This window comes from Canis lupus, chromosome 1 (genome assembly GCF_003254725.2).
Source record: "Canis lupus dingo isolate Sandy chromosome 1, ASM325472v2, whole genome shotgun sequence".
NCBI lineage: Eukaryota > Metazoa > Chordata > Mammalia > Carnivora > Canidae > Canis > Canis lupus.
In genome coordinates this window covers 30,804,638-30,828,951 of record NC_064243.1, presented here as the reverse complement: position 1 = coordinate 30,828,951, position 24,314 = coordinate 30,804,638, and the positions used below count along the sequence as shown (strand labels likewise).

Sequence of the window (24,314 nt, the reverse complement as noted above, 5' to 3'; positions counted from 1 at the left end):
AATCCATCCATTTCTCTCTTTTCAACACTAGTTCAAGCTGCCATCGTTCCTGGCATAGTTCATGATACTAACTTCCTACTTCTACTTGCCCATTCACAATCTGTTCTTCACACAGTGGTCAAAGAGACCTGATTGAAGTTCATGTATGTGTTGCAAAAAGTTGAACTCAAGGTGAAAAGGGCTAGCTTTTCACTTGTGCACTGTCACAGACACACATGACTCTGAATGTTGTTTTTTGTCTGTTTGTTCTTTAAGATAGAACATTTCAGCAATATAAATGTGAAGAAAAGCATTACTAATCAACCCTATCTGATTTCTTGAAATGAAGGAAATAGGAAATATGGCCAGTGTGTTCTGGATCTTTCTCCAGCTGCCTTGCTAGAAACCACTAGGTGTATGTGGAGGAGTGTCCTTTCTGAAGTACAAGGAAAAACTAGTAATAACCTGCAGACACTGTGCTTGTTTTCAAAGATTGCTTACAAAATTTCCTCCTGCTCTCCTGCTGATCTTCTGATGGGGGTCCATGTATCATGGACAATAAGAAAGATATTGTAAACAATGTCATATTAACCTTGCAAAATTAAATTATTCATGTATTGAAATGGAAGCAAATTACTTTCTCCATCCAAGATGATAGCTCTCTAGTTTAAAAAAAAAAACTGTAGAGGAAATTAATATTTCATGCTTTTATTAAAATATCTGGGTGTTTATGAAGAAATAAATATTTGCAAGTAATGAGATACATAGAAATTCCATTTGATTGCCATTGTTTCTTGATAAAAGTTGAAGATCTTTATTTTATCAAAAGAAAAATTGAATAGCAGAATAGAATTTCTTTTGAAGATTTGCTTTCTATTAAATTAGTACAACAAATTACACTGTGAAATAATACTATTGGAGATAATACATGGTAAGTCATTTTTATTCTGTCTCATTCAGAGAAGCTTTATTTGTGCAGTGGTGCTCAGAAAAGTTATATTTTCTCAATAGATGCTTACTTATAGAGTACTTTATTCTCCAGTGGCATTTTATTTTTTGTATTTTTTCATTTTTTACAGGGTTGGTAATTGAATTTTTATTTTAAAAATTTTTTATTTAAATTTAATTTCTTCAGTGGCATTTTAGAAGTATAAGTATTGAAGTTACTATGTTGTTGCTTAGATTATTCATGACCTGCTCTATAAAAAACTCAATACATAGTGGAGAATTAAGGCCAAACTTCTTTTTTTTTTTTTTTTTCTTCTAATTTTAGGTACATAAGGTAGTTGGAAAAGTGATCTCATTGAATTTACTCTTAATTCATAAAGTCAGATTGCAACAACCCATGGAGTATTCTGGTTTCCTGAAAATCATTGCTGTATATCTTACACACTCACCTTTATTGCCATTATTTTTCTTTTTCTTCTTCTTTTTAAAAATTTTATTTATTTATTTGAGAAAGAGAGAGAGAGAGAGAGAACACAGGGGGTGGGCAGAGGGAGAAGCAGACTCCCTGCTGAACAGGGAGCCTGATGCAGGACTTGATCCCAGGACCATGAGATTAGGAACTGAGCCGAAGTCAGATGCTCAACTGACTGAGCCACCCAGGTGCCCTGCCATTATTTTTCTTATATGACCTGAATTTGAGCATGTTGTTAAAAACAAACCAAAACAAAACCTGTAATTTTCTTCTTCTTCTTCTTCTTCTTCTTCTTCTTCTTCTTCTTCTTCTTCTTCTTCTTCTTCTTCTTCTTCTTCTTTTCTTCTTCTTTCTTCTTTCTTCTTTCTTCTTTTTTTCATTCTTATGAAAGGGAGCCCATGGGAAGAAACTAATCCTGGACCATGTTGAGTTTTTCTACTCAAGAGGTAACAGTGTTGAATATTACTTGATGAGTTTTTGGGAACACCAGCGCAATCTAAGTAAAAGAATTCTCATCTCAGCTTCTGGTTAAGGGAGTTCTGGTAAATAAACATTCTTCTGGATTTGAATCAAAACTAAGATAAGAGACTACAAATCCCCATTCATTTTATTTATTGTATTAGTTGATTGTTCTTCCTGAAGAACTTGTCTAGAAATCCTGCAGCAGGTTCTGTCATTGGCTCACCCAACTGGCCTGTCTGGCCTGACTGGACTGACTCCTATCACAGTAGCTAAGTGAATGCCTTTACTCTCAGACTCCCTTGCAGCTAGAGTGCAGGTATGTGACCAAGGCTCTGTCAACCAGTATTGAATTTGGATGCAGTATGAAAATTAGGCAGTAACTGTATAGGTTGTTTGCATCTACTTGTAAGCCTAGCAGCATTAGCCTCCTGCTGACACTGACTTCTGACACTTACTTCTGTGGACACTTAGCAGCCAGACTTGTACCTGATCAGTGATGACAGCAGGTGGCAGCAAGAGCAGTGTTTCACTGTGACAGTCTTAGTAGTATGGCATGGGAATTTATCCTCTGGCCCTCTTGGAGATTCTGAAAACTCTTTAATACCTCTTAACAAATCCTTTTTGCTTAAAATAATGAGTAGATTCTGTTACTTCCGTCTAAGTATTCTGACATTGCCGTCATAGACACTTTAACAAGATGTTGGCTGTCTTGTTTCAATTATCTGATGTTCTTTCCCTAAATGCTGATAGTGGTTAGATGTTCTTGTGTGTTCTTTATCAGAATTTATGCAATATTTCAGTTGTATCTAGCTAAGATTGGGGGGAAGGTCAGCATTTTAAAAATAAATACAGAGAATATGTTATTTTTCAGTTATGGGCTTTGAGAACTAATGTTGATGAAAGAAGGAATGGGGTAAATAGTCTGTCCTCTTTTGTTAATGATTTCCCTCAGGCCTAACCTGGCTGTGTCATAACACTTTCTACCTGTCTTAAATGCTGTATCTATTCCAGCTAGGACACCAACAGTCCAGGGGTAGGATGTGGCCAACCACTGACTTGGGTCAGCCTCTAGTCTTACTAGTTTCTTTCTAGTTCACCTTGGATTTATAGAATTTGCTGCCTTTTCAGTTTGGTTTTCCTTTGTCTCTGTTAATTTTTCTAAAACACAGACCACTACTATCTTGTATGAACACTTTTGATGTTTAACCATAACCAACTGACTGAGGTCTAACCTCTTTGACCTGATAGGCAAGGTTCCTCCCAACTGGTCCTGACTTACTTTTCCAGCTGGATCTCCCACTGCCACCCCTACAAACCCTGCTTGCTTATCCCAGTGGGCCAGTAGATTATCTCAGGCAGATTCAGTTGCAGACAACAGTATCAGTAGAAGGAGATTTAACACAGGGTGTGTGGTCCTTACACGATCATTGAAAAGGCCTCAACTCTCAACTCCTAGAAATGACTCCCAAGACACCATCTCAGGACTGGCTTACCAAAGGAGCCCTTATCTCTGCCGCAGTCAGAAAGCTGGCATGTAGTTTTTGACTGTAAGACCACATTGCCTCAGCTATATGCCTTATCAGCAAAATAAGTGCCACCTGCTCTGACCACAATCCACACCAAAGTAGGGATTGAACAGTGAGACTTAATTACCACCCCTACTGAAATGTCTTGACGATCAGACTTACCAGCAGAAATAGCCAAGGCAGCAGGAGCATGGACTCACACATCCTCAAATTCACCAGGTGTACTAGCTTTGCAAACCAAGTGTAAGGGAGTTTGGGAAATGTGGTTTTCAGCTTCTAGAAGTTCACATACAGTGCACCCTACGAGGTGATTTGGGGCTGTGAAGGCAATGTACAGCATCCGTTATACAAGTAACTCAGTATTCCCAGTACACAGGCCACTCGCTCTCTTCACCATGCCTTTGCTCTCTTGCTCTTTGTTTAGTTGGAATGTGTTTCATATCCTTCTCCATTCTAGCAAATTTTTATCCATCCATCACGTGTCACCTGTTCTGTCATGTTTTCTCTGATATTATTTCCTTCTAGTTCCCATTAGAGGGCACCCTCTATTTAAAAATGTGTCATAATACCATTTGATTATATCAGTATTCCATTCAGTGGAATTCTTAACAGACAAGGAATAGGTTGCTTATTCATTCATTTTGCTCTTCACTTAGCAGACTTGCTGGCATCTCCAAAGCCAATGAAGGCCCAGTTCCTGTCCTCAAAGAGTGAAGGCCCTAGTAGGAGAAAGAAGTTTACTTATGGAGAGATTAACCACAAAGGAGTAGATAATAATTCTCCTGGGGAGAAGGCATGGGAGACAAAATAGTCAAGGAAGACTTTGTGAGAGACGATTGTCTTCCATCATTGGGTCTCCAGTGCCTAGTATGTAGCGTCCTTAGTGAACAAGTCCTACCTAACTAAAAGCTGTCTACCAATACTGTGTTACTTTAACGTTAGTTATTTTTTAATATTATAGAGTAAAGCAGAATTCTCTGGAGCTCCTTTTGCTTAAACTTTGCTTCCTGTAATTTATTCCTTTAATAAAATAATAATTGTGTGCCTACTGTGTATCTGTCTGGTGTTCAGTACCTAGGCCCTGTGGATCCAGAGAGCTGCGGCCTCTGTTCTGTAGTCCAGATCCTGTGTCTAGTGGGAGATGTAGTCACTAAACAAACAACTAAACAAAAACAAGTAGTAGTGCCATAAAACAGTATGAGCCTTTTTTTTTTTTTTTTTTGAGAGAGAGAGAGAGCACCCACCAGAGGGGGAGCAGCAGCAGGAGAGAGAGAAGCAGACTTCTTGCTGAGCAGGTAGCCTGACATGGGGCTTCATCTCAGGACTCTGGGATCATGACCTGAGCAGAAGGGAGATGCCTAACTGACTGAGCCACCCAGGCTCTCCAAAAGTATGGGTCTTGTGAATGAATAATAGGAGGTATCTGCCACAGAATTAGAGGGTCAGGAAAGGTTTGCTTTCCTCAAGAGATTGTCAGTTAATCTGAAAGGATGGTGGGAAGAGAGCAGTTAAAAGGTAATTCACTGGTACCTTCTGGCTCCCCATTTTTCTGTAGCAACAAAAGTTTTGCCTTTAACTTTTCTCCCAGTCCTCTAGCTGTAGTAATCATTTGATTGCCAATATACTTGGTATTCAGGAAAATAAATTCCAGTTTCAACACATAAGGAAAATAAAAGTTTTGGGAAAACTTTTCCCAAAAAACCAACTTCTATTTGTGAAGTGAAAATAGCCATCATATGTGTGGGAATTTTTATTTCATTATTTGTGAGCTATTTCCTCAGGGAAGTTTTTGCTGCAGCTTTACAGGATAGGTGCTTTTAAATTCTCTCAGTTCTTGCCCTCCTTCACCCCTTTCATAAAGATGGGTAATTATCCCCTGTCTTTGAATGTATCCATGGATATTATGTATTGTCACATTGTACCAAATTGGGGAGTAGCTGACTTTGCAAAACAAATACTTGGATTTGGCTCTAGCCCCACAAAAATATCAGAGGGGGGCTTGCCATGTGTGGAATACACAAAGCATTAAGCCAGATGATTTCAAAAATTAACCTAAGAATGGAGCATTGATGCTAGAGCATTAATAGATTTAGAGTAAGTACATGTATTAGGAGAATAGGAAGAAAAATAAATAGGTGTGGAGAACGGAGGCGACTCTAGGGAAACCCCATTCAGACAGAGGAGTTAGCTAGTCGTCCTTTGATCAGTGTGGGAATCTCCTGAAACCATTCTCTTGCCATTTGCATAGACCTGAGAAGAATTTGCAGTCTGCTGCTGAACGCAGTCCTCTGCTCCAAGACTCCCAAATGATCCCCATTACCACTGTGATGTTTTTAGGGCATTCTACACATTTTAGTTCTCTCTGAATGAAGCATTCACGTTGCCATTCAACATGTCTAGTTTGGGGTGCATTCTAAGTCAAATTATACAAGAAGCTATTTGTGGCATTCAGCAGCTGCAGAAAGAAGAGGCTGTGGGGCGGGGCGGGGGCGGGGGGGGGGGGGGACAAGAGAGAGTGGTGGTGTTAAACACAATATAAGTGAAGCCAGAAAGTTCAGAGTAGAGTTATGGTTGTGGATGGGCCATTGTGATCGCGTTGACAAGAGGGAGAGAGGGTTACTGAGTGATGAAGTGAATTTTATCCCATTTCAACATGGGATGCCCTGCTGGCATGAGCCCTCCGTAGATGCTCTGGGGTTTATTTTGATAATGAATGTGATCTATCCTCCAGAGTCTGTGGCTGATTCCACTCTCCAGTGGGGTGCAGTTGGTGAGTATTTCTCTTCAGAAAGCAGTTATAATAACATAATTCCATTCCATCCCGTTGTGCATAAACATCGAGACAAGTAGAGAAAAGTGCAGTTGTTTTAGGACTATCTTCAAGAGCCAAAATGTTTACTTGATTAAATATGTTTAACTAATGAAAATTGATGGTGGCAGCTCCGTTTGAACATGTTTTATCATGTAATGATTTATATGGACTGCTGCACACAAAGAGATGGGTGTTTCAGAGACGGTGATAAAAATAGGTTGAGCTGGGGTCTTCTGAGAGCTGCTGTAAAATTCGACAGAGGTTTGGGAAAATTATTTGGCATTTTAAGAATCTTCCTGTGTTGTTTTCTCCCTAGATATCTTACTTTTCTTTTTATTCTGGCTCAGGAAAACACTGATCGCATGACTTTAGCATCCGTCAAATTTTTATAGTGCTTTTTACTCCCTTCTGCCTTTTCTCCTTAGTGAAAATAGCAAAAAGATAAAAATAAATTACAGTGTATGAAACTACCAACTGTCTTCACCTCCATCTTTAACAGTCCCAAGCTTTCTACTTTTGAATGCACGGTGAAACTATTGTTGGGGTGCATGAAAAAACTGCTAATCTTAATCTTTCCTGTTAATAATGATTTTATTTGCTAAGAGGAGAAGTCCATGTTTTGTTTTGTTTTTCCTACTGTTTCAAACTCTTATGATCCTGTCTGTTGGGGAGGAGCTAAGCTAAGCATATCATTTTAACAAAGTCAGTGGCCAGCCATTACCTAGCATCAGCATTCTTGTTTTGATTGCCATTTGATTTTTCTCAAATTCTGTGTGGGCCTAATTATTGGGCTCTGTAATCAGCATGCCTCTCTTCCTTCCAGCTGTGCCCTAATTGTATGGCCCCCTGGTACCGGGACATGCCAGCAAGCCTAGAGGCACTGCTGTGGTGTCAGCTCAGGAAACTACACTGTCAACTCCTTGCTTTAGAAATATTAGGTGACTAGAATGCAGAGATCCTGAACCTTTGTCCCCACGCGATATTTGATATTTTTACTCATGTCTCTTGCTCTCATTTGTTGATTACTTATTAAGAATATCCTTATCTCTCGGCAATTGAAGAGAAAAATCAGTGAAACAATATGAAATGTCGAGCTTATAGGAAGGTTTATTCATGTCAAAAACGTTGGCTTGACCTTAATGAAAGTTCTGTACTCTCTAGACTCATTTTGAATATCATTTTATGCCTGGCTGACCTTCCCTTGCTCCTGCTGTGACACCTCCAGCATAATTACAGATCCTTCATAGCACTCCCCCTTAATACAGTGCTAGGGTTTCTCCTTTTGAAGAATTCTGCTGCTGTCTATCCAATAGTTTAGGGCAATGTAATTAAAAAACAAAAACAAAAAACAACCCAACCCAAGGAGATAAATGTTATCCTTGCCTAGGTCAACCTTGACCATTGCTAGAAAACCAAATGTAGTTAGACATTTAACTAGTATTGCTGTCAGTTCCTCAGCAAACCAGAGCATCTATCTTAATTTGTCTAATTATCATTTTGCACGTCAACCAGCTGGCCTCTTAACAAAAGCAGTTGGTCACACCAGTTTATTAATTGTAGCGCTCATCTTAACCATATGTGAAACAATATAAGAAATTAAGAAGGAGAGAAAAAATCTGAACGTTTGTGAGATTGTTCTACACACACAAAAAAATGAGTCCAAGTGATTCTTTTCTCTAAATCTTTATACTTATTGATCATTAATTGTATCTAATTTAAACAATGAGAAATATAATTTTCCTTCAGTCATTATATTTTTTAAAAAGATTTTATTTATTTATTCGACAGAGAGAGAGAGAGAGCATGTGCAGAAGCAGGGAAGGAGCAGAGGGAGAGGGAAAGGCAGACTGTCCGCTGAGCAGGGAGCCTGATGTGGGGCCCCATCCCAAGACCCCAAGATCATGACCCGAGCCAAAGGCAGACACTTAACCATCTGAGCCACCCAGGTGCCCCTCCTTCATTTTAAATAAAGTATTTTTTGTGTTTGTGGACAGTATGGTTTCAGAATCCTTTTCTTACTAAATGAAAACACTCATGATTGGCTTTCTTTATTGCAAGATCTTATGGTTTGGTTGTAAATTGAGGTGGACCTCTTTTTTTCTTAGCCCTTGTCTTTCAGTTAAATGTAGCTGTTCCCTGATAGATTCAGAAATGTTTTATATCATTCAGGGGTGCTTCCTTAATCTGTGTTTGGTTGCAGATGCAAGGTAGTTTATGAAAATTCACAGAGATCATAGAGTCTGGGTCTTCCTTCCGTGGAGGAAGATGAGAACATTCTTTTGAGATGTGTTAAATCAGAGGCATTTCTGAAACAGTAAGTAGCAGGAGTCATTGTCCTGTGCGTCTTATTGGCTACAGTGCCCCCCTGTAGGTGGCGACCTTCTACTTTATTTTGTCAGCCACCCCCCAACCCCATCCCATACCAGTTTTTATTAGGAAGTCCCTTTTGTCCAGTTGTAAAAGTACAAGAGAGCCCAGAGTATAAAGCTCTTTAGCTAATCACGTGACTCTTCAATTAGATCTCTCATATCATCACATTATACTTTGGCTTTTTGTTCCACGATGAGATTTTTTTTTCCTTTCCTCCCTGAAGATTTTAAAAGAAAGGCTGAATTAATTTTTTTTCTTTTCAAATTTAAGGTTCATTTCCCTTTCAGTTATTTTTATTATAAAAGGATATCATTATTATAGATTTAAGTAGCACTGAAAATTATTCTCTGACATGTGATGGACCTCTAATGTGCATTCTGTGTTTTGAATGATTAAATTAGGAAAGGTAAAGTGAGTTAACTTTAGAATTGAGCTAATTGATATGTAGCTCTGCTCATATACATTAGCTTGTATACTCTGCTCTCCTGAATGAGCCTTTCTATTTCTAATAGAGGCTTAGTAGAATGAATTAGATGAATCAGTACGACGTGGGTGGATGTATTAGAGCTATACAACATGTCATGAAGAATAATTGGTACAAGCATAAGAGGCTTACAGTTAATGAAATTATCCGTCTTCTTTCTGGGAGACAAACATAGTTCACTTTTGAGGAAATTATTCTTGAAGTAAAATGGCCTATATTTTTGAAATAGTTACTAAAGATCTGTCAAAGGATGCCTCTTAAGGAAGGTTAACATTGGGATCCCTGGGTGGCGCAGTGGTTTGGCGCCTGCCTTTGGCCCAGGGCGCGATCCTGGAGACCCAGGATCGAATCCCACGTCGGGCTCCCTGCATGGAGCCTGCTTCTCCCTCTGCCTGTGTCTCTGCCCGTCTCTCTCTCTCTCTCTCTCTCTCTCTGTGACTATCATAAATAAATAAAAATTAAAAAAAAAAAAGGAAGGTTAACATTTGAAGTATAATTTGAGAAGCACACAGGAGCATGCCAAGTGGCTAAGTCAGGGATCGAGCATCCTGGGTGGAAGAATGACAAGGGCAAAGGCAGAGAAGCAGAACTGAGCGTGGACGTTTGCAGCCTGCCCCACCAGCCTTTTCCCAGTGAAGGCAGAGGTAGCACTGGAGCTCAAGATGGAGGATTAGAATGGATGCTGGATAGTTCTGTGACGTACTGCAGGTCACTTATTTTGTAAAATAAAAAAGAGTGGATTAGATGCTCTTTGGAACTGTCTTCAGCTCTGTCTAGAAAAACATGAACTCTCCCCTTTTCAACTTGGCCTTGCCATATCCCTGTTCACCGTTACTTCCAACCTCAGGGCCCATTCCCTTCTTGGAGCTCTGCAGTGTGAGCTCATCATCGCAGGACAGTCTCCAGATTGTCCCATTCCCTGAGAGACATTGCATCCTTCCATCCTTGCAGGCAGGATTGAATTTTGCATGCTTTGTCAGCAGGGGCTCCCTTTGTGTTTTGGACCTTTGATTGGGATTTCTTTTTTTCATAGCATGTTTTCTGTCTGCCTCGCCTTTCATTTGTTCAGCATTTGTCACATGAATATTGTGGCCTGACTAAACTAGTCACAATGATAGCAGACGTTTTGAAATTGACCGAGCAGATGGTAGCAATGGTTTTAGACTAAATTATTAACCAGGATCCACAGCAGAAGCCTTTAGCTTCAACACATGTAGAGTAAAGGGTGTTTCCTAGCATCAGAATTAACTGGCCAAGTGGATACCAGATCAGGTTCCTTCTAAAGAACTGATACATTATCATCTCCTAAGGTTTCCTTTTCTACACCCACCAACTCCCTTCACCAGATATTGATGAAGAGATTTCCATCAGTCTTGTTTTCAATGTGCCATATGATTCATCATTAAAGATTAATTCAGAAGCAGAAGAAAGAAAAGATCATTGTACCATTGAAGTTCTAGAACATTGGGAATTTTTAACTTACCATTATGAAATAACATAACTCAAGGGACAATTAATATAATTCTTCATGAGTTTCTGTCATCAGACACATGATTTCATTCCAGGACAGTATTTCTACAACATTACCTTGTGTGTGTGTGTGTGTGTGTGTGTGTGTGTGTGTGTAACCTCATTATGCAACGGTAGAAAGTACAAGGTCAAAATCACACCCAGGGTATAACACATTTCCTCACTTGTCTATAAAAGGCCTTTCTTTATGGCTGGTTTATCTAAAAATAGTATTTTGTCCAGGGTATGCATCTGATTGTGGTAGTCCCCATATCTCCTTTAATCTGGCATGTTGCTATTATTATTATTATTATTATTATTATTTAATTGACTTACTAGAGAGGCCAGACCAGCAAAATGTTCCACTTTTAGTTTGATATATGTATTGTATTCCCTGTAAACTGGAAAAATTTAACTTATCAACAGTGTTTGACTGGATTTTACCATAGGTGATGCTTATCCTTGGCATTTCATCCCATCAGGGGGCATGTGATATTACTTGTCCCATTAGCATCTGCTGGATTTGGAAGATGGCAGGCTGGTCTTTCTACTGTGCAGGCAGTTGCTCTAATATTCCTCTTACATGGCAGCTCTGTAGTAATAGAACATAAAACTGACAAGTGAATCAAGAAGTTTTGGGGGCACCTGGGTGGCTCAGTCAGTTAAGCTTCTGCCTTCAGTTCAGGTCATGATCCCAGGGTGCCAGGATTGAGCCTTGCATCCAGGCTTCCTGCTCAGCATGGAGTCTGCTTCTCCCTCTGCCCCTCACCCTGCTCCTGCTCTCTCTCAAATAAATAAAATCTTTTTTTTAAAAACACAAAGAAGTAGTTTTGAATGTGTAAGGTCTTAGATGGTTGAGAGAGGAATACTAGAAATTTGTAAGAAAAATGCCAGATGTGAAAAAACGAGAGGGAAATTCTTTAATCACATGTAACCAACTCACCTTTTGGGTTGATTCTAATCAGTTCAATGCCTAACAGCCAGAACCGTAGTCAATCCAGTTTGTCTTGAATAATAAGAAAGCATATTTTTCATCATTTGTGTTAAATCTTTATGGCTGTTTTTTTAATATCATAAATTAGAGTTGTATCAAACAAACTTACTGTAGGTTTTTTTAAAAGTCCTTTAATCATGAAATTATAGCTCCCTGAAATTCAACTTTATCTCTGGGCATCTTTATTTTATTTGATAGACCTGTTTTTTTAAAGTTACTCTTTCATTTACACATTTATTGATTATATCAATTCATCTGTCTCATTTGATTTACAGCTTTAATAATGATTATTATTTTGATAGATAAAAATTAGAGACTCTATATAATTGCCCTCAATGTGTGTTTATAGAAACATGAAACACAATTCTTATCCCCAAAAGTTAGAATTTTGGCAAGACTTTGTTTTTAATAAGCAGGATAGGACTCAGCTATCTATAAGTTTATTACTGAAGCATTATTATGAATGTCTAAGTAGATTATATTGCTTGTTAACTTTTAAATATTTCTAAAATCTCTTAATATTAAGTGTACACTATTTTATAGGCCTACGAGCCTGGTATTGGATACTTTCTGCTATGATGTTTTCCAATGCTCCAGGTCTAAAAAGTACAAGAATCCTTGGGTGTGTCTGTGGATTTAAAAATTGTATTTCAAGTATTCTAACCATGTGTAAAGATAACGAGGGCACCTAAATTAACTTAGTCACATACAATCTTTTATTTTGGATGTTACACTTGATTTTTAAAAATAGCCTAAACCAAATCAACAGTCAGTAAAATTCCTATTTATAGATAAGGTTGGACTGGGAAATTTCATATTTTGAAGAGGTAAAATTCCTTTGAGAAGAACTTAAAATTATCTTTTAGTACATGGCTCTGACCAGAACTCTTTTATATTTGATTTTTCTTTCTCTTCCGTCCCTTTCAACTTAGAAGACCAGAGTGATCTTTATTGATTGTATATCCCATTTCCAATTGATCAAGGATTCAAATTTTGTATGATTCAAAATGTGTATGTTATATGCTATACTTGCATATTACTTCTTGTGGATAGTATATGAAAATGTTTCTTTTTAGTAAAAACTGTTTAGCAAAATTTATGAATGTTTTTTGGATTCAACCTAAAGACTTTTAAAACCACAAGTGCACTGAATGCACAGGGAAGGACCTGAAGTTTTGTGTCAGTGGAGATGGGGACGTAGGGGAAGTGTTAGAGGGGATAGAAGCCTCATCTGTGGGTCTTGGGAGCCTCAGACTGCTCTGCTCTTAAGCAACTCTTGGGTTTAAATATATAATCTTTTGTCGTTAATGAAAATAAGAAGGTTGTAACTTCAGGTTGTACTCAAGATGGAGACCTGGGTGGTAATGGAATCATTTATTAAACAGTTAGGGTTTAATTTTAAATTTTACACCTTAAGTATATAATGGTTTCTGAAGTTACAGACTTTAATACGGGCTGGTAAGACCAAAGAAGTTGTAGAAAAATTGCCCAAGTGAAAATTGATTTGGGCCACCTCACATCTGGCATGGGTTGTTACACCAGCTCCCAGTTTCTCTTTCTGCCCTGGTTAAGCCCATTCACACCCACTGCTCACCTTGATCTCTTTGAAATGTGACACTGGCCTTACAGCTTTCCCGTTTCAACTCTCTCAGTGACAGGCTGGCCCACCAATGAAACCCCCTCACCCCCTTCAATGGTCAGGCCCTGTCTCTCTCCACCTCCCTTGCCACCTTTCCCCACATTACCCCCCCTATAAACTTATCCCGAACCTCCTTGGGTGACCATGACTGTGTTTTATCGAAGAGTCTCCTCTTCCCCTTTGTTTTTTAAAAGAAATGTTTGCCCTTTGCCATCATTTCCATTAACATCATGGTCTTAATCTCTCTCCCTATGCTTATTCATTACTTTATTATTCTTATCTGTTTGGGTGTGTTGCTCCAATGGACTCTGACCTTCCTAAGGTCAGGAACCAAGTTTGATTTACGTTTACCCCGGATGTCCACATCGGTTGTGGAACACATGGCAGTTAATAAGTTGTCCATGTAAAATTTCTGAGTGGTTGACTGCAAAGGCATACATAGTTAACAGTTAAAATTTTTAGACTATGTATTACTTTGCAAAATATTTCTGTATCTCTTTGCTAATATGTTGTATACCTACTCCTAGAAAGTAATCAGAGAGCTGTAGAAGTAATCAGATGATTCCTAGAAGAAAAATTTTAAATGTTGGTCAGAAATAAGATTTCATTTCAGAGAAAGATTAAGCATTTGGAAATGTTAGAACTTTATAAGGATGCAAATATTTATACATTAGTAGTGATAATAGAATTCCCTGGACTAGGATAAGCCACCAGGATTCTTCAAGTGGTGGAGAACATATATTTTTCTTTATAATATTTGGCAGTATTTTTCAAGAAAAGTTAGTTTCAAATATTTTTATTATTTATCTGTCCTAATTTTGAAAGATACATTGATTTGAATACATTAACTAAAGACATCTTTTCAACTTAATATATGCTAATGAAAGAGAAATCAGGACACCCAGATTCTCATCTTAGCTCCTACATTGCATTAGCTTCTAGTTCTCAGTTTTCTCATTTTTGACTGAGGATTAAATCTATCTGTCTGGTTCATTGAAAATTTGACTGTAATAGCCCTAATAGAAATGAGAAAGTTCTTGATAAGCAGCCGGGGGGGGGGGGGGGGGGTGCAGATTGGCTTAAATTATCCAGCATGAGATAACATGAAATTTAAGTAGAGGTTAGGAATATGGATCTGGAGGACAGACAAATGAAAGACAATAGTGGGAGAGGAAGATGGAGCAGAGTGTTTAAAGGGAGTAGCATAATCCATGGATCATCAGTCTTTTTCCCTAAAGATCCAGATAGTAAATAGCTTCAACTTTGCAGGCCATACGGTCTTTGATGAACACAGTCTGAGAGCAGCTGTAGACAATAGATAAACTAATGGGTATAGACGTGTTCCATTACAGCTTTATTATTGGACACTGGAATTGTAATTTCCTAGAATTTTCATGTCATGAAATATTCTTTTAATTTTTTTTTTTTGTTTGTTTAAAAAGGGGTCAGCTAGTTTTGGCTGAAAGGCCATAATTTGCTGACTCCTGCCTTTCTCAGGTAAAATTCATTAAGTTTTTAGGTGAGAATAAGTAAAAAGCACAGGACAAAAGTTTAAAGACAGGGTTTTTTTTTTTTTTTTAAGATTTATTTATTTATTCATGAGAGACAGAGAGAGAGAGAGGCAGAGACACAGGCAGAGGGAGAAGCAGACCCCATGCAGGGAACCTGATGTGGGACTTGATCTCAGGACTCCAAGATCACGCCCTGGGCCAAAGGCAGGCACTAAACCGCTGAGCCACCCAGTTGTCCCAAGGACAGGCTTTTTGAAGCTTGTTAAGTTTGTTAGAACTCAGAGAAGGAGCAGTCAGATGTAGGAAACACACAAGTGTTATACAGTGTTGATGAAAAGCTCAAGACATGGGTCATAGTGGGATATAATTATAAATAATTAGAAGAGGAGAGAGAAGACCATTGGTACTAGTTAGAGATGCACTGGTGACCACTGAGAATTTACTGTAAATGAAGAGAGAATTTTAGGCAGTAGAAAAGTTAGAGAATAGCAACTGGAAGTGATAGGTGTAGAGGAATTATTCATGGTGCTGGTAGTTTAACTCTGAGGCAAGAAGACTAAAATCTGTGAACTTGATTTCCCTTCTGTGAAAACAACTGACCCTCTATTAAGCTTAAGGCTGCTTAGCTATCTCTTAAGATTTCACTCACCTATGTAGCTAATATATATGCTTACCACATACCAGGTACTGTTCTAAGGATTTTATCAATAATAACTCCTTAAATTCTCATAATAACCTTACAACATAAATACTATTATTGCCTCCATTTTACAGATGAGAAAACCAAGGTATGGAAAGGTCCCTCCTCTATTAAGTGACTAATATCCTGGGTGGGCTGGCTCCAGTGTTGGGCTCTTCACTCCTACCTACCCCATACTGTCAAATTTTCCATGTCTGGGTTATTTGAAATCTTTTCTTTTCTTTTCTTATTTTTTTTTATGCTATTGTAGGGCTAAAGTTGGAAGAAGAAGTACCATAAATTTATATATTTTCTGTTGAATGTATAAATGGAGCAATTAAAAAATACTAGACACTTCCGTAAAAACCTGGCTCTTCAATATACTATGACACTGAGGCAAGGCAAATTGTAAGGCTGTTCTCTTGCTGATATGCAGGGTATAAAGTAAGACATGTTAAAATTATTGGGGAAATCTTTATGACTAATAAGCTCTTTCAAAACATAACCTAATGTGTAATGGGGTAAATACTATAATTTATCTGGCTAGCATCTGCGGATCTGGACTTGAGTGGGGCAGCATGGAATAATGCATAGAGGGTTGATGTACCCTGGATGCTGGGATGAAAGCATGCTTTCTACTCCTAGCCTTACCACTGACTGATGTGCAACCAAATAGTGATATCTCAACACAGCTATGGCCACTTACTATCAGACTTAATATAGAGTGAGAAGGGAAATTCTTTCCCGTGTGACTCTTACTACAGTTTATTTGCTTAGAACACTTCTCTGACTAGTCCTAGTGGACTGGACGTGTTTCACACCCCCTCCCAAAGAACCCCCACCCCCCAACTGGGCATATTCCCTCTTTAAATGAGAACCGATGAAATTCAGTGTAGGTTTTTGTTTTATTGCCATCTCCTTAAGGTTTTTACTCCAATTTTGCCTTTTTAATGAGGTCTACCCTGATTTCTATTTAATACTGTAGGCCGGCTGCTTCCCCAGCCCTTAAAATCTTTTTTATCCTATTCAGCCTTTTCTTTTGTCCACTCACCACTTACCACTAACATGCCAGGTAATTGTAGTTTACTGTCAAATAATATAAGCTCCATAAAGGCAGGGATGTCACAGATGTACCCCAAAGAGATGGCATTTAGTATGCGCTCACTATTTACCTTTTTAATGACTATTTGGATGCCGTCGTTATATACATGTGAAAAGCTGCATAATGTTTCCAACTCCACATACGTGGAATGAGATTTGATCTCCAAGACTTGTGAGTTGTGCATTGGAGAGCTTTTATCTAGAAGCCCACCCACTACTACCTGTCTCTAATGCTGTGAGGCTGAGACGCGTCTTTTGAAGCAGATCAAGGTCACTTGCTTATAAATTTGTTTTCCTAAGGGGAATTTCGTTTGCTAATTTAAGGCATTTATATAATTTAACTTTGGAATCATTTCTCATTTGAGTTGTTTCTTGTTTGCCATCTGGCCGTGTAATTACTTTTAAGTAAAACTGTATATAGGATGAAAGAGCACAAATTGGAAATCTGTGATAATATGTTTGGTGAGATGATAATATGTGTGTTTTAATTTTTTGTTTGTTTGCTTTTATTGTTCAAAAAATAAGGGAGGGGGGAGCATTTGCGGAGGAATCATTCCAAAGCTTTCCTTAGAGGGAGTCCCTTATATAAAGTTTCTTCTTTGACGAACAGCTTTTGTTATAAACTAAATGTTTTGAATTAGTGGATTATTACATTTTTCCATTCATTTATAAGTCTAGCCTTAAGCTATGGAACAAGAGATTGTCTAATGTGTCTCTGAAACTGTTCTGCCCTGAAGTAGAACTGGGCAGAGGTATAAAGCATCATTCCTTGACTTTTTCTGTTTTCTTAGTATCTCCCTATCTGTGTTCATTTTCTTTTTGTTCCAGTCCCTTTACCCCGGAAGTTATTTTCCTAGTGCCAGCCTGTGTATTATTATTTCAGATTCTTCCCTTTCAATTTACTTCCCCAGTTCTTGGATGTTAATTGCAAATGGACAAAAGAACCAGAACCCAGTATCATATATTCAAGTTCAGGAGAAACCTAAATAGTGTTTGGAATTACTGTTCTCTGTCAGGAGGAGGGGCTCAGGGGGGAGTGGAATTTTTTTAGACCAGGTGCTTAGGTGATAATTAAATTTAAAATACAGATTTAAATCATTAAGGTACAATTGCAATGCTGATTCTCAGTCACTGGCAAAAGAACAAAACAAAACAAAAAACAACTGGGTGTGAAAACAGGAGGTACTAATTTGCATGAAAATGCAACCAAGTGATCACTTATGGCTCCACGGAGAGTCTGTTGTAAAGTTTTACTGCTGGTAAAACGTTCCTTTGGTGTGGGAGGCAGAGCCGGGGGGCGTGGTCAGGGAAACAATAGTTTGGCTCTTTCTCCACCCCCCCCCCCAAATCCATTCAAATGCCTGAATTAACTGGAGAGTCAAAGAACCAACCCAGACTCGCTGTAAGACTTGTGGGTTCCAGTACAAAGATCTGGAAGTTCCTGGTAGCCTAGTGAAAATGGGGAATACATTTGCTTCACCTTGACTGGCATAGAGGAAAATCTACTTATTTTCCTGGACTCCAGAGACGAGAAACTTCTGATCTGTTGGAGAGAAAGTGAATACAGGAGCACCGAGGCAGAAAGACTGATGTGGCTATCATGCAAATAAGAACTGTGATTAGCTTTCTCTTTCTGTACACTTTGTCACTGCGGCTCTCAGCCTTAAAGATTAGGTTTCAGTGGGAGCTTTTCAGGTTCAAGGGCTGTTAATGGGTTGTAACTGCCTGACAGTAAACTCAACCTCAACATTACATCAGCACCTCCGGCAGATGTCTAAGGATTCGAGCCCAGAGGAAGAAAGTTAGAATCTGGAGCAGAAGGATACAGCTTACCACCTGCCTGATGGGCTGAGCTTTTAATATGATTTAAATTTCTAACCCCTATGTAGGCATTCTGGAAATGGTGGCCTTCATTAATGCAAAGATCAAGTCTTTAATTAAACTTTTTAAGAAAAAAAGTAAGTAATTTCTCCTAACCCCCTCCCTGTGTGCGTGCGTGCGTGTGTGTGTGTGTGTGTGTGTGTGTGTGTGTGGTTTTATGTATTACATCTTTTTGAGTGATGGAATTAGAATATGAAAAGATAAGTAGCACAAGTTAAACTTCATTCTCTACCAGGTTGTTCAAATACCTCAGACTTTTATAACTCTAGGGCAGAATTATGTGATTTAGCATGTCTTATTTATTTATGGTTGAGATTTTAGGTGAATTCACTTCTTTTGTGTTTGTCAAAAGAAGCCCTTTGATAAAAAGGGGGAGGGGAGAACCTTGTATTTACCTTATGTCCGCCTTGATAGATGTGTTTTTGATTCTCTGGCTTAACCGTGCAGGGAGGCTGTGTGTGATCTATCATGTATTTTTGATGGGGATGATCCTCTAAAACTTCCTGGAACTCTCTGTTATGTATTTTAGAGCTCCAGGACAAACTCTGTCTAGACTGATCAGTCACTGTAAAGTGCACAGCTTTTGTGGCATGTCCTCATTATGTGCTTACCTTTGATTTATATTTCTTTAATCCAGGTGCTGCTTCGTTTTCTGCAGAGTATAGATTTTACAAATATATGGTTTTGTTTTTACACGGCTGTTGGCTTAGTTTAGTTTTGGGACCAGTGATTTAAACTAGATAAATGTGAATGGGCATGAGCATTGGTAAGAGAGAGATTGGAGAAAGTAACAAAGAACAGCCCTCTGGGCACAGTTTATGCAGCTCCCTCGGTGGAAGGCTGTCTTTGGATGGACTGATTAAAATCTGCCCTGGCCAAGAATGAGATGCTCCAGAGAAAAGACAACTGTTCTTTCATAGGAGCCAGTTGGTAGCTGTACAGTGGGGCTGATGGTGTGATTGCACAGACACAAGTACCATTACGTGGATTTGATTTGTAACTGGGAATAAGTAGGAAGTTTCACTTTTCAATCTTTTTCAGCTATGAAGTATGGGAATTCAGTCTTCCAAATAAATGGACATTAGCACAAAGCATTGCAATTAACCATGGCTACTCTGGGAGACATATGGGGAGTTCCGCCCTGTGCGAGATTCTAAGGCATATGCATAAGGGCTAAGTCAGGTCTTTGTGGATTTTATGTATTAAGATTGATAATTACATGCACCATGCAAAACATTTGTTTAAGAGGTTACAGGAAATACCAGGTACCTAATTTACATGCTGCTTTTGTCAAATACTAAAAGCAGAAAGCAGGGGCATCTGAGTGGCTCAGTGGTTTGAGCACCTCCTTTGGCTCAGGTCACAAGATCCTGGGGTCCTGGGATCGAGTCCTGCATCAGGCTCCCCACAGGGATCCTGCTTCTCCCTCTGCCTATGTATCTGCCTCTCTCTCTGTGTCTTTCATGAATAAATAAATAAAATCTTTTAAAAAAAATAAAAACAACGCACACAGACATTTCTGTTTTTAGCTTGATGTCTAGTTTACAATGTTTATTTTACCATGTAGCAATTTATGGAGAAGGTGGGATGATTTGAGAAACAAATTATTTAGGGATGAGGCTTACAGAATTTAGTAGCTCTAGAAAAGATGGGCTACGGGGTAGTGCTAACCTATGACTCAGGTTCCTGGAAGTGCTAAGGAAAGCCAAGTTCCCCTTCAGCGATAGTTCTAATAAGTCAGCGGCTCCATTAGATTAATTTCACTGCTTCTGCCACAGTATGCTTTATATATATTAGTTCATCTCATCTTTATAATAGCTCTACTGTGCTATTAGGTACTTTGAGTTAATTTGAAATATGTTCAAATAGAAGGGTTCAGTAGTTGATGCATGCATGTTCATTTTATTTTGATAGTCTATCTTACAGTCTTGTTTCCAGGGACATACGGTGTTATACAAGTGTGTATGCTCAGTGTGCTCCCTACAACATAGATCAGGGTCAGGGAAGGCTTGCCCCTGGCTTACAATTCCAGTATCTTCTGGTTTTACTTGTCACCTCCAGGAAATGCCTTATTAGTATGGGGTTTTTCTCTTAAACTTCTCTAGTCTCTCCTTACATCTGGTTTACATCAGCAGATATACAGAAAGGATTAAAAATTATTAATAGATATGATTGGTGCTGTCAGCTTCATGTTGGGTTCCACTGGTACCCCCAACTCAGTCTGTACTTAGGAAAACGTGAAATAGACATAGAGATCCCAAGCCCTAGGGGAATCCAGGAAAATTACTATGGAGATTTAGGGTACTCTCATGATTACCTATCATTTCCCCTCTGATGTACTCTTTTGTATCGGGAAAACTCAATTGAATTGGAATATGTTTGGTCAATTGCATTGAAATTTTTAAAAATTTATTTTAACATAATAGTATTCCATGAAAAAAAGTATTCCATGAAAGCAGGAAATGTAGAGAAAATTTTGTAGCACAAATTGATTTCTACTTCATTAGATATGCTATTTAAATATATCCCACTGAATGTTTATGCTTAATTTTAAAAAAATGAATTTATTACAGTGATGTTTTAATGTAATGCTTTAGAAGGGAAAGATTTGGTCTCCGCCTCTTGATAGGAAATTTGTTGCTGTCTTGATAATCTAACATTTACTGATGTAATGGCATAGTACAATTGGATAATAAATACTCATTGCAGTAGAGTTAAGTAGGAATTGAAGGTCTCCATCAATTTCAAGTTTTCTCGGTTGTTTGATAACTTTGGAGTAAAGGGAAGGCCTAAAATGCTGGGAAGCAATTCTACCAAAACATTGTGGGGAATGCTGTTCTGTTTCAGCTTTCCCTTTAGAGACAAAACACTGTGGGACGGACCCCTGGAGCCTAAGACTAAACCTCATCCAGAATTTGCTCCATTTCCCCTCTGTTGGCCCTTAACCTATGGATGTAAAATTTTACCTTGACGTAAAATGTTTGGAGCCACTGAAGCATATTTTGATGTAGAATTTATTCTACCTTTCTTTTTACAGCGGTTTCCAACCTAGATGAGGAGAGTAGATGGACAGTCCACTACACTGCTCCATGGCACCAGCAGGAGAATGTGTTCCTTCCCACCACAAGACCACCCTGTGTAGAGGACCTGCACCGCCAAGCCAAGCTCAACCTCAAATCAGTATTGAGGGGTAAGATTGCATCCTGCAAACTTGCTGTTCTTGGATCACTGACCATTAGAATTGAAAGCACAAATCTGATAGCTATTTGTAAAAGAAGACCTATTTATAATGAACATATAGCATGCTGGATTGTTTTTTTTTTAGAGGAGATCATAATTACTTACAACCTAATACATGCCTCATATGTTCTGGTCTCTGTAGAAACCTACCAATTTACAGGCATGCAAATCTATCCTCAAATACCCCACCCCTGTTTAGCAACTCTTTAGCATGTTAAAAATCACCAGTCCTAATTTAATCCAAATAAACCCCTGCTGACATGTGAAATTTTGCCACTGCCTTTTTTAAACCATTGTAAGTATTCAAAACAAATTTGTTAAAGCTGATACTTTGTAATGGTTTGTACTATTTAGTTCAAGTTGGATGGAAAGGGGACCTATATATATAGACTTTGAAGGAGTTCAAAATGGTTTGTTTTTTCAGAAGTTACAGCACCCAACTGCTCTTCTATTAAGCATAGGTTCTGTCAACAGATGGGCAGAGTACACCGTGGTCAATAGGAAACAGAGGAAGAGTATACTCCTATAGCTAGTTTAAAAGTTTCGTTTTTACTTCATTTTACTGTGGATGTTAGGAAGTGTCAATGTGTGGCAAGGAAGGCTTCTTAAAAGTGATAAAGAAGTTCTTTAAAAGAAGAAGGAGTGGGATCCCTGAGTGGCGCAGCGGTTTGGCGCCTGCCTTTGGCCCAGGGCGCGATCCTGGAGACCCGGGATCGAATCCCAAGTCGGGCTCCCGGTGCATGGAGCCTGCTTCTCCCTCTGCCTGTGTCTCTGCCTCTCTCTCTCTCTCTCTCTCTCTCTCTCTCTCTCTCTGTGACTATCATAAATAAATAAAAAAAAAAATTAAAAAAAAAAAAGAAGGAGTGTCTTTTAAGATTCGAGACTTTTTCCTTAAAAAAGCAAACTAATGTTCTTACTCTACCAGATGCTGCTGCCTCTACCAGTTTTCTCCTACCAGGCAATATTTGGGACATTGTTTTATTTAAAAATGCTTGTTGTTGGGGTGCCTGGATGGCTCAGTCAGAGGATCGTGTGACTCTTGATTTCAGGGCCTTGAGTTCAAGCCTCTTGTTGAGTATAGAAATTACTTTTTATTTTCTTTATTTTTTTTAATTATTTTTAAAGATTTTATTTATTTATTCATGAGAAACATGGAGAGAGAGAGGCAGAGACATAAGCAGAGAGAGAAGCAGGCCCCATGCAGGGAACCTGACGAGGGACTCAATCCCTGGTCTCCAGGGTCACACCCTGGGCCGAAGGCAGGCGCTCAACTGCTGAGCCACCCAGGGATCCCCTAGAAATTACTTTTTAAAAAACCTTTAAAAAAAAGTACTTGTTTTGTTGTTTATCTGAAATTGAAATTTAGTTTAACTGGGTGCCCTGTATCTTAATCTAATTGGGAAATATTGAAATCCAGAAGAAATCTGTTATTGACTCAAGGAAAACCCAGCACAAGGACCCCAACTAGTATTTACCAAACACTTGTCTATATGCCAGATTCAGTCCTAAGTCCATTACACGTGTTATCTCATTGAATCCCCACAATAATCCTGTTTACTATCATTAGGCAAATTTTACAGGTGGTGATATGGATACACACAGATCAGAAATTTGCCTGAAATCACCAAGTTAGTTAATGTTAGGACCAGGATTTAAACCTAAACCTGGACCATCCCAGGCTACAGAGCTCATATTCTTAACTGAAGCATCATCTTGCCTCTAATATCATTTGTTAGAAATCTTTTATTCTGGTAGAAGTGCAGACTAGAAAGGCATGGTCTTGGCTCTCAAGGAAATTATACTTACTTCATTGGTACAGATCACCATGTGAAAAATTCTCAAGAGATGTGCCAATAATTGCTATAGAGGAATTAGAGAAAGCAGATAATTTCTGCTTTGAGAAAGAAGGAATAGCTTTCAATAGATTCACAGTAGATTTACTATTCGGAATAGAACTATACAGACATTTTAAATGATCGCCTTAGTTTTTCTTCCTTGAATCTTTTCTAATGCTTAGATTACCTTATGGATCTTACAGTATCTTGTATCCTATAGTCTTGGCATTGGATCATCCAGAGCTGAGATTATTGGGTCCCCTTTTTCATTTAGCCTGCCTAACCTATATATTTAGTGACTATAAGCTTAAGAGGAAGAAATTGCATTAGTCGGGCTCTTTTGTGCAGCCTTGGAATTGTACTTTGACCTTTGTTGCCTTCGTGATGTACTTAAATCCAACCAAAATTTCTTCTACATCCCTTCACTACATAGTGATTTATCTTCAGTACATTATGACCAAGAGCTTCTCTACTTATAGCTCATCTCTTCCACCAAATAATTAATAAGAATATTAAATGGCACAGTTCCCAGGACAAACCCCAGAGGCAGTGCCATTGTTAACATTTCTCCCTGAGCCATGAACAACAGAGCGCTGCATGGTCTGGCTTGTAGAGAATGCTTTCAGGAAGGTATGTGTGAGTTTGAGTATTCAGGCCCCGCTTTTTTTTCTTTTGATCACTCTCCAGGAAATTGTGCTTCACTACCTCTTTCATGTATTTTCCAGTATCAGATCAGAGCTTCTCTTTTCTTCCCTGAGAAAATTGAACATCTGTATATAGATTTTTCTGATTTTATTTTCTTTTTGATTATTCAGTAGATCTATATAAAATAACATCACCACCAGTTTTACCTACCCTTGAATTTTATTTTG

General features: G+C 38.5%; 1 protein-coding gene across 12 annotated transcripts in view; it reads left to right on the top strand.

Moving 5' to 3' along the window:
• The window catches only part of NHSL1 (NHS like 1), a 302,556-nt gene that overhangs the window by 213,645 nt on the left and 64,597 nt on the right, over window positions 1-24,314 (top strand). For 10 of the 12 annotated variants that reach the window (XM_049113042.1, XM_049113039.1, XM_049113029.1 and 7 more), the window contains one exon: window positions 21,405-21,557. Coding sequence is in view for 8 of the 12 variants with exons in the window: in XM_049113029.1 (XP_048968986.1) it covers window positions 21,405-21,557 (153 nt within the window). In the remaining 4 variants the exon portion in view is untranslated. Of the gene's footprint in view, window positions 1-1,790; window positions 1,846-17,744; window positions 18,445-21,404; window positions 21,558-24,314 lie in introns of those variants that run through there. The other 2 variants (XM_035710749.2, XM_049113036.1) reach the window with 2 other exon arrangements.